Below are 11,192 nucleotides of genomic sequence, written 5' to 3'. Positions count from 1 at the left end.
AATCTCCAGGGTTTGACGATCCTGATCAACCTCATCACTAGTGTCATATCATTAAGGAAATATATGGTCTTAAACAGGGCCTGGCCGGGGTTCACATGCTCGACTTGCTTTTGTTCTTTTTGGCAACATGGTTTTCTGGCATCCACAGGTGACACATCATTATTCATAGTTCAACGTCCTGATGTTACCATTTTCTTTGTTGGTCTATGATGATATTATTATTGTTCTCAGTTCGTGGGGACTTTGTAGTTAAGAACTTGTGTCCTCTGCGTTATTTCCTTGGCATTAGTTCGTGGGGACTTTCCATTATTCATCATAAGTATGTTGTTGATCTTCTGCGGTATGTTGGGATGCTGAAGTGTTAATCCTGATCACAGTCATATGTCTGGCAGTGCTGTCCTTGGTGATGATGAGGCCACTACATATCGTAGTATTGTGGGAGATTTGCAGTATCTTACTCTCACCCGTCCTGATATTGGCTATTGGCTTTTCGACCAATCATGTGTGCAAATTTCTTCTTTCTCCTACTGAAGATCATTGGGTTGTTGTAAAGCGAATTCTTCGATATATTCATCACACATGCGTGCATGGCTTGTTGCTTCGCACTTCCTCCTCAGGTATACTCTCAGCATATTCTGATGTTGATTGGGATGGTGATGTGGAGGACATGCGATCCACGGGGTGGTTTGCTCTATTTCATAGAAAAAAACTTGGTTGAGTGGAGTGCTCGAAAACACGCTATTGTACCGTGGTTAAGTTATAGAGTCTAAATATAAGACGGTTGACAATGCTACAAGATTCTCCACCAGTCTAATGGTGTGGTAATATTTTGGCAACCTATCTTTTCTTCGAATCATGTCTTCCATGCACTCACAAAGCATATCGAGGATGATTTTCATCTTGTGCGTGAGCGTGTTGCCCTGTTTGTGTTATCAAAGGATCACTTTGGTGATATCTTCACAAAACTATTATCATTGCCTTTATTCGGTGAGTGCAAGTGCAATCTCAACATGCGTTCCATAGCTGAGATTGAGGGGCTGATAGAATGTGTATCATGTATATTAGGCAGTCGTCCTTTATATATTTGATATAACCTGATTCTAACCGGACCTGTCTTGTGAGTTGTGACCTGATTGTATTGGCCCCGTATATAAAGAGCACGCCACATGGCGTCGAGTATTGTTTTTCGTCAAACCAGTCTACTCTAGAATTTCTACATCTCAGACCTACCCGACTACCAAGCTCGTAACTAAGGAAATGTTAGCCATTCAAGTAATAGTGAACTGAGAATCAACCTGTGGTTGGATGGTTAGGAGGGCAGTGGCACCCCCAGCCCACCAGAGTTCAAATCCCAGATTTAACACTTTGGTGTCTCATAAAGGCGGAATATTCTTCAGTGGGAGGTGACGTTCCCGTCGACAGCGAGGCGCCTGTGGTGACTTCGTCAATCTCAAGACCTGCCGAATCAGTTCTTCAACGCAGTCTCTTGAAGGTGCTCATGGGGGTAGGGTGTGCGTGTGTGCGTTCATAGGGGTGAGTGTGCGCGCGTATGTATGAGCGTCTTTGATTGTACTGTGTTTCGCAAAAAAAAAAAAAAAAAAAAAGTAATAGTGAACCAATGACTTCAGGTCACCACCTACCACCTAGAGTCTTCTATAAGTAGCCAGCCTTATGGAAGCCACGGATGAAAATCTTATTCGCAATCGTACTTCTAAATTAGAATTGTTCGATCATATATTTCGTGTATTATTCCTTTGGTCTGTACACATTAGGGATTTTAGTTTGATACTATGTGTAGGCAGGAGAGGCACCAGGAAAGACTGGATAACCAAATTAGCTACATGCTCTCTCTTTTTTGTGTAGCCATGATGTTTCTTCAGCCGACCTGGCCACATCTGCGATTTTCCAGGCTTTGGCCAGGCTTAAAATTTTGGCTAAGCATCGAGGATTTGCAACCTTCGCATTGGGCGGGTATGTTAACCGAGCTTTGGTGGCAATACTCAGCCAAGTCGGCTTATGACTACATTTTCGATCATGCATAAGACGGTGTGGAAAGCTTGGGCAACTCCTAAGGAAAAGCTCCTTTCTTGGCTTCTTTTACAAAATAGGGTGTGGACGACATAGCGTTTGCAAAAGCGAGGGTGGCCAAATTGTGGCCTTTGTCATCTTTGCAAGCAAACCACCAAATCGGCTTGTCATCTCTTCGTCCATTGATGTTTCTCCATCCGGCTTTGGAAAAGTTTGGCTTGGCATCGAGGATTTGCAACCTTCGCATTGGGCGGGTATGTCAACTGAGCTTTGGTGGAAGTCCTTGACTACCGGTGCCATCCCATGCCGGAAGGCCATTGCCTCACTCGCATTGTTCTTCTCTTAGGAAATTTGGAGTGAGCGCAATGCAAGAGTTTTCCGCAACAAGTTTGCCTTGCATGTAGTTGTTCTAGAAAAAAATTAAGAAGGAAGCCCGAAGCCCGCTTGTGGGTGACCGTGGCCGCGGGTGCTAAGGGCTTGGGTGATTTGATGCTACGATTGTAGTACCTTGTAGTATCTTGTTTTATGTTGGGACAGTCTTGTCATATCATTCTTCTTAATTAATACATCCTTCGTTTCAAAAAAAACTATATTGCAAAAATACTTGCCGAGACATCTACGCGTAATCTTAATATATATTAAGAAAATTGGGGGTTAGAATATTGGATCTGCCCATGTTCGTGAAGCCAACATTTTGGCAACTAGACAGAGACTCCTGTATTTTCTACTGATCAATAAGCTAAAACGTGCGTACAACAAACATGGCATACTAGAACACATGCCACAGCTGGATGTGGGTGTAACTTTTCTTCTCAACTCTGCCCCGGTGGAAGCTGGAGAGGTCACTGGCTCACAGCTCCAATCGAGAGTTCAGTCAGAGCTCAGAGTATCGTTCCAGAAAACAACATCAGATGCTCTCTCCTTCAATTTTTCACATGACAACTAACTGACTATTAGTTTCTGGTATCAGATCGCCAAATGGAAGATAAGGTGAACATGCAACATCAGGCAACAGCTTAGGAAAGCTTAGTACTGTGAGTTCCTATTAGCCTCCACATGGACTGCTTCCAGGACAAGGGACAAACCCGGGAGTAGATGTCCTTCTCAGCGATAGGGACAGGGATCAAACAAACCAAAACAACATGGCCCCTGCCAGTGCACATGACAGCACGGAGAGCCAAGGTCCCATTCAAGAGCCTCCATTTGTGAAGCTACCAATCAATAGGTCTTCTCTTTCTTTCACAAATTTTCATATAGTAGTAGTCATTCATAAGTAGAAGAAAAACAAGGATGAACATGTATCTCGATGATTAATTAATGGTGGCAAAAGTACACAGTGAAAACAAGTATTATCTTCATTTGAAGGTAAAGTCTGTCAAGAAGGAAGAGGACCCATCATCTAGGCACCAAAGATTTTTTTTTCTTACAAAAGAATTTGAGACCTGAAAGAATAAAAGCATCTCACAGGTTTTTGATCCAGCCTATATCTATCTACATCTCCACAGCTCAGTTGTTGTATCTCATGAATAGTCTCGACCCCCAGAGGGGCAGGGATCAGTTCAGAGTTCCTCCTGTAAGCATCAAACGGTTGCCTCCCTTTACAAAGGGCTCCTTGATGCTTGCGAAGTATCTTCAGACGAAAAATAACCACATTATACTCTTCGTTTTGGTACCATCATCACTCTACTTGCTCGCCGATCAGGTCGAGGCCCATGACCAAGAACGAGATTCCTTGGAACAGCAGGAAGTAGAAATGGACGCCCTGGGCAGAGAGCACGCTGCGAGCAGCTGCTGTCAGCAGGAGGAACGAGAGCGCCAGTTCCTTCCTGTAGATCCTGTTGTGCTTCTGCTTCTTCTTGGTATCCTTCTTTGGGAGTGATTCCTCCTTTGCTAGGGCATCCAGATTGGGCGCGGACCCTACTCTTTGTGGCGCAGAGTGTTTTTCGACGAGGGCAACGAGATCACCCTCCGAGGAGCGGCCTGATTTCTTGGTGACGACCCACTCGTAGGCACTGCCGAGCTGGAACAAGCCAGAAACCATGGCATTGAACTTGGTCACGGACATCGTGTTCTCAAAGAGAAGGTACGGAACGATGAATGGGAAAGATTTTGGGGCTGGGAGGATGCTCAGGATGGACATTGTTACTGGAATGTAGCATACAACCCATGCAGGAAGCTCAGCTTCAGGAACAAACATTGTCATGGGAAGGATGACACAGAAAAGGGTGAAAGAATAAAAGGGCAAGATGAGCTTGCGGAGGAGGAAAAATAGAAATATGAGGTTGCACTTCTTCCAGAATCCAATCTGCAGCAGAAGGTAAGCAGCACCATTAGACCAATCATCCAAACATGACCACACCGGACACCACAGTTTAGGTGATTTCAATGATTATAATCAACTGAAATGGTAATATCTTTTCATGATGACCACTTGAATATAAGATGACAAATATAAATTAACTGGATTTTTCCAAAGAATCATATAAGAAAATATTCTACATAGCATGTCTTGACAATTACTATCTTTCAAATTATCCTATAAAATCCAAAACTACTTTTTACTGAATATGCATTGCTGGACATTTAACTTCCACACAGTGTGAACGGGGAAAGACTTGTACCTTAGATTTGATGATGTCCACAAAGCAGAGTCTAAACAATTGCATGGGACCTGAGTGCCACCGGTGCTGCTGCTTTCTGTATGCTTCATATGATTCTGGTAACTCACATTGACACTGAAAGGAAAATTACGAAAGTTAAATTATGACTCCAGCAAGGCAAATTTGTGCATAAGACACAGGGAAATTTGTGCAGTACCTCAACATCATTCAGGTAGAGGAACTTCCATCCCTTGAGATGTGCTCGGACAGCGATGTCCATGTCCTCCACTGTTGTCCTCTCCATCCACCCACCGGAATCCTCAAGTGCCTTGATTCTCCACACTCCCGCAGTCCCATTGAACCCAAAGAAGTTGAGGAATGTTCCATTCACTTGCTGCTCGACCTCAAAGTGGAAGCACAGATTTATGTTCTGTAGTCTAGTCAACAAGTTCTCATCATTGTTGACGAAAGACCATCTTGCCTGAACCAACCCAACATCATCCTTTCCCTGAAAGTTGCACAATGAATTTGTCAGAAAACTGAATGGACTAATAATTGACAAGTAAATGAGAAGTAGCAATGCAATGACAGCAGTAAGAAAATTGCTCAGTCGAGTCGAACCTTGAAATGGGGCATGGCTCGCTTCAGGAAATCGGCTTGTGGCTGGAAATCGGCATCAAAGATAACAACATATTCATAGTCTTTCACATAACTGCAGTTCATGGCTGATTTAAGGTTCCCAGCCTTGTAGCCATCGCGGATCACCCGGTGGCGGTATACTATGTGCACGCCCTCCCGCTGCCATTTCTCAACCTCCTCCTTGATAAGCGCTGAAGTGGTAGCATCGTCAGAATCGTCCAACACCTGCACCAAGAAGTTTGACCTTGGCCAGTCCAAGTTGCAAATTGCGCCAATGGATTGCTGGTAGACCTGCAGAGATCAACAAGATGGAAGAATTTAACTGAATTGGTACTAATCTTTCACAAAATCAAGCGTAGTAGTGGTTGAAATGTATCTTTCTCCCCCAGATTTTAAGTATACGGTATAGTTTGACAGTTTGACCCTGGATCACATGGCTTCTCAATTATTATGTGCTGACTGATGACGACAAGGTTCCAGACCGAGATGTGGAATAATAAGTGTGCCTTTAAGAAGTATGAATCCCAACAGCAAACCGAATTCGGCCTTTTGTAAGGCGGATCACGAATTTGTTGTTGTTGTTGCACTAATAAGATGCACATTAAGTAGTAGTAAGAGTACATCAACTTAAACACTTAGCAGAGCATCAGAGTTGTTTGTGGTTGCAGAACACGGGTCAAAGATCCAGACAAACACTATCCTCCAATTCTGCCTAGAATCTAGGCTATCCTAGCGCGTCGCACCAATTGTTGTCGATGGACACGCAGGCAAGCTGGAAGAAGCGAAATTGTTGGAGTCTTACCTCTCGCTCGTTGCACATGGGCATCTGCACGAGAACCATGGGGAAGTCGTCGGCGCCGCCCTCGACGTCGTCCTTGTCGGCGGCGATGGGCACTGGCTTGATGCCCCTGAGCTTGATCCAGAGGCAGCCGAGGCAGAGGACGAGGCGGTCGACGCTCTGGATCAGGAAGAGCACGACGCAGGAGTTGGTGAGGAACTGCAGCGGCGGCGCGAGGTACTGGAGGCGGACGCGCATCCATCCGGCGTAGGCGGCGGCGAAGAGCCCGTCGATGGCGACGAGGCCGTCCTCGGCGGAGAACCCCGCGGGCATCTCCGGCATCTGGAGGTGCCAGCCCTGGAGGTAGGCGGCGACCTCGACGGCGAGCAGCAGCACGGAGAGCACGAGGAAGGCCCGGATGAAGAGGTAGGAGCGCGTCCGCAGCGCCGTGCTCTCCCCGGGCGCGGCGTCGGAGTCCGTCCGCCCCGCCGCCACCCGCCTGCGCGCGGCGGCGGCGACGGCGAGCGCGGCCGAGGCGGCCCCCGTGAGGCGCCCCGCGGCGCGGTGCGCCTTGAGGAGCAGCACCCACGTGATCTGGCGCGCGTTCTTGCCGCGCCCGGCCTTGCCGGCGGCGAGCCCCGCCGGGGAGCCGGTGTCCCCCATCTCGGGCTCCACCTCCGAAATCGACCAGTTGGGGTTCTCCATCTTCACCACCACGGGCGTGCCGCCCCCATTGCCCATCCCGCCGCCGGCCCGCGCCTCCCTGCCCCAAAACGACGGCGCCATTGCCAGCCGCCGACCGCAGACAAAGAACAGAGCGCCCCGCACGACCAAGAACCCTCTTGGACTAGCCAACGGAGAACGAATCGCTCTTCCTCCTTCTCCTCGACGCCGCTTTACCCACTCATGGAAGAAGAAGAGGCAGCTGGACGGCCCTTAATAGCCCCCTGGAGTCGACGAGAGGAGCAGCAGGCCACGAAGAGGGGAGGGGGAGAAGAACAGCTCACCACGTCGGGTCTAGGATACGAGCACCTCCCGGACCGCTTTCTTTATTTGTAGCCTCCGTCGCCGTCGACTCCTGCTTTTACCCCAGCCAGCGGATGAATAAAAAAGGCTTCTTTTGGCCCAGCTCGGAGCTCCGTCCGTCCGATCCACCGCAGTACACACGACCGCGCCGAGTGCGAAGAAGGAAAGATAGGCTGGCGCGCGCGGTGAAACAGGGCGGCGGTGACAGTGGAATTTGGACGCTTCCTTCGTCGCTGCTTCCTATTCCGGCCGGTGACGACGCGTGTTTCCTATTCCTAAACGAGATTAACGGGAGGTTGCTCGTCGTGGCGCCGGACGGGGTCGCACGTCGGTCTATTCGTTGCGTGCGGTTGGGTCGGGCTCCGCACTGCAGCCTGGCGCTGTCGGTGCCGCTGCCGCTGCCGGCCGGACGGCTGCCGCGGCAGCACTTTGGCAGCTACTACTGCCGCTGCCGCGCCGATCAGGACGGCCGAGCAGTCAAATCCTTTTTTTAGACGGAGCAGTCAAATACCAGTGGCGAACGAACATCAGAAGAGAAAATTGCTGCATGGGTATTGCGATGGGACAGCGAATTATGGAGGAAAAAGAATTGGACAGAGCCAAGGCGCGATCTTTCTTTTTTCCAATATACACCAAAGAGCTGAGATTAGATCTGCCTACGGTGCTCCACTTGGCTCAAGATGGGGACAAGGTACGCTTCCATTAACAACTTAATCTGCGATAAACAACAAAAGAGAACTGCCCGATCGAATCTGAATACTGGGAACAGGATCAGTACCTACACACTAAACAAACGAAACAAAGGTGCTAAATTGACACAATGCGCAACAATTTTACATTGAAGTGTGGAAACATGTTACAAAAACTGTGATAATAGCAATATTTACGGGCTACATCGATCTCGCATGTGCAAATACCACTCAACACTACTTGTCTCCCTTCCGCCTCTCCTCTAATCCTAATAGTGTTCTCCTGCCAACCTCCTCGGTGGTTCGATGTCTGTTGTGGAGAATGGCTCTCGAACCCCTTCTCCACCTAGAGAGGATATCACGGTCATAGGCCTTGCGGTGGATGGTGACGACATTGTGGGGACTGGCTGATGGACATGAGGGCATGCAAGCCAAGGTGGCATCCCTTGTTGGTCGCTGCGAGGGTTTTGTGGCGTTTTGATGGCTACACTACAAGTCTTTTATGTTCGGTTTCATCACACTCGTGGGTGTTTCCTCACCAATCCAAAGAACAAACAACACTTCATTTGTTCATCACATCTGAAGCTCTTTAGACGTTAACACAATTACTAGGACTGATATTGTTGTCAGTGGTTGGGTCAATAGAAATTGGTTCTTGTGTGCATAGTGGCCTCGACTTTTTTCCTTGGTATGTCTTTGTAGGCTAGATTTCAAAATAGCAGCATTCATGTGTCACTGCTTTCCTGAAGAGGTTGTCTAAGACTTTTGGAAGTGAACTTCAAGGTAAAAAAAAACAAATGTTATAGTATGTAACGGTGGGTTCTGGTAGCATTTCCATACAAGTGTTTCATCATTCTTGAAAACGTTGCCTTGAAGTCATGACTACTATTTGAGAATATTCGATGTTTTTGTGGGCATGTGTTACCACTCCGGTGTATTTTTGCATCTTGTGAGTTATTTGATCTCCACATTATGGATGCGAAGCTTCCCTTTTGTTTCGGAAAGCACCTCATAGTAATTGCTCTCCACCTCGCAGGAAATCTATCATATAACACCCCTTGTAGTCAAACCAAAACTCTCAAGGATATTGACAAATCCTAGTGTGCTTTTCTACGAGCAACCCTCACGCTTCCGTTTCTAAATGTAAATGCAAGGTGAACTAGAAATCTATATGTCAACCAAAATCCCTTCGTGGCTTCAACGTGCTCTGTCTGGATACCTTTGTGAGCGTGTTGAGGCTACGTTGGCCATTACTGGAGTGGGACTCACCAGGGAAGTTATGGGCGGGGTTAGGAAACCCGTGCACCGAAGCTAGTGTAGATCTATTTTATGCAGCAACTTCGGTCTCCATTTAAAACATAGACATTACTGGAAATTATGCATTTTCCTCATGATTTAATTCATATAAACGATAGATAAAACATGACTAAAATAGTACGAATTAAACTAGTCATGCAAACTATTTGTTTTTACACCTTTACCGTAGGGGAAGCCCCTACGGTGTAATTTTATAAATAAATAAAACGGATATGTACAAAGTACGGATATGTACAAAGTTACAACATGCCTTGGTCAAGGCAAGAAGTTCAGGGAGGGAAGAAACTCCTAAAAAAGATAAAAATTACAGAAAGAGGGAAGCAATCCATTCAACTAAAGATTGAACTTTCACTGGTCTAACTTTGTACCGATGAAGCAGATCACTCTGAAAACATACTTTCCATCTAGCGAATGAAACTGGAGTATGACTGAGGATCAGATCATTGCGGATTTTCCATATATTCCATGAAGCACAAGCAAAAAACTTCAAAGAAACATGGACCATTGAAAGCTGTCCTAGCCGTCACAAAAATTTGAGTTAACTCAACAGAAGCGTCCCACTAGATATTAAGAAATTCCCAGCATTGGCGTGCAAAATCACAATAAAAAAAGAGGTGTTGGGAAGTTTCCAAAGTACTGGCCAAGCACAACTCACATACAAATCCAGACTCTAGATGCCAAAGCTTCATTTACATAAGATCACGTGTATTGAGCCGGTCCATGAACAATGACCATGAAAAAACTTTCAATTTGGGGAGGGCCTTTGATTTCCAAATGGCATTCAGCGCCTCATCTCTAGGCAGACGAGCAAACATAAAATTATAAAATTTGGAAGGAGTGTATTTACTGCCCCAGACAAAGGTATACGGATCAGTCAGGTGTTCAGAGATTGGAGTAGCTGCAATCAACTGAGACACCTCTTGCCACTCTTGAAATGCCTCAACAGATAAAGGTAGACCAAAGACAGAGTTCAAATGCTCCATGTGTACCATGTTAGTAACAGATAAATCCTCATCAAGGGCATATGAGAATAGCCGTGGGTACTTATGGCAAAGCAAGTCACCCTCTGTCCAAAAATCCTTCCAAAATAAGATCGAGAAACCACTTTGAACTTTGCTTCTTGTAATGCTTCTATACTCACCCACAAAGCTGAAAATATCCTTCCACCAAAACGATCCTCGTTTAGTCATTGCATGAGGAACCCCATCTCCATATAGTGACCAGACCAGAGACACCCAGGGAGTAAATCTTTTGAATAGAATTTGTGGAGCTGTTTCATAAGAAGGGCCTTATTTTGCAGTTCAAGATTCCTAACACCCAAACCCCTGTGTTGTTTTGGACGGCAAACTAAAGACCAAGCTGCAAGTGCATTTGCAGAGGAAGATTCGTCATCTTTGGCCCAAAGGCAGTGTCGTTGTGCTGTGTTACAGATATGTAGGATTGTTTTCTGTAACTTCAATGAGCTCATATAGAAAGTGGGCAATGTTGACAAAACTGATTTTACAAATTTCAGTCTGCCACCATAATTGAGAAATCTAGCACTAGCATTAAGCCTATGCTCCACCAAGCCAACCAAGGGGGATATGTCATGTACAGTTGGTTTAGTCGTGCCCATGGGGAGACCAAGATAGGTGAATGGTAAAGTAACAATCTGACATCCAAAGGAAGTAGCTAAAGAAGCTAGCGGTTCATCCAAAACATTGATGGACATAATGGCAGACTTTGCATAATTAACTTGGAGGCATGTAGCTTGTGCAAACTCCTCTAGAACACCATTGAGAGCTGTCAATAGCACAGGGCAAGCTTGCATGACAAGAAGTGTATCATCAGCGTACGTTATAATGGGGAAATCAGTATTTGGGATGTTGAGTGGGGCTTGTATAGTTCCATCTCGAAACAAAATATTCAACATAGCTTGCAACAATTCAGAAACCGCCACAAACAAAAGAGGAGACAGAGGGTCCTTGTCGAACACCACGTCGACACTGGAATTTTTTACCTGGCACCCCATTGAGAAGAACTTTAGAGGTACCCGGGGACATCAGCATTTTGAGCCACATCAGCCATCTTGGGTCAAAACCCAGGCTTTCAAAAACCCTCAGAACTGCTTCATGT

General features: G+C 46.3%; 1 protein-coding gene across 1 annotated transcript; it reads right to left on the bottom strand.

The window, feature by feature from the left end:
* Nucleotides 1-3,304: 3,304 nt before the first annotated feature.
* On the bottom strand, nucleotides 3,305-7,052 carry LOC124707323 (probable xyloglucan glycosyltransferase 7). Its single transcript, XM_047238980.1, has 5 exons — nucleotides 6,070-7,052; nucleotides 5,250-5,558; nucleotides 4,846-5,136; nucleotides 4,650-4,763; nucleotides 3,305-4,333 (listed from the first exon to the last, which is right to left on the bottom strand). Exons 1-5 carry the CDS (start codon nucleotides 6,829-6,831, stop codon nucleotides 3,707-3,709), a joined length of 2,103 nt encoding a protein of 700 aa, XP_047094936.1. The 5' UTR covers nucleotides 6,832-7,052; the 3' UTR covers nucleotides 3,305-3,706.
* Between the last annotated feature and the right edge of the window lie 4,140 nt (nucleotides 7,053-11,192).

This window comes from Lolium rigidum, chromosome 4, assembly GCF_022539505.1.
Source record: "Lolium rigidum isolate FL_2022 chromosome 4, APGP_CSIRO_Lrig_0.1, whole genome shotgun sequence".
Classification (NCBI taxonomy): Eukaryota; Viridiplantae; Streptophyta; class Magnoliopsida; order Poales; family Poaceae; genus Lolium; species Lolium rigidum.
The sequence above is the reverse complement of the archived record's forward strand: the minus strand, read 5'-3'. Positions and strand labels throughout refer to the sequence as shown.

Coding starts and splice junctions, on each gene's coding strand:
- LOC124707323 (XM_047238980.1), bottom strand. CDS start 6,831: ATGGCGCCGTCGTTTTGGGGCAGGGAGGCGCGGGCCGGCGGCGGGATG. Junction 5,137..5,249: donor GAGCCATGCCCCATTTCAAG/GTTCGACTCGAC, acceptor TGCAACTTTCAG/GGAAAGGATGATGTTGGGTT. Junction 4,764..4,845: donor TCTACCTGAATGATGTTGAG/GTACTGCACAAA, acceptor TTTTCCTTTCAG/TGTCAATGTGAGTTACCAGA.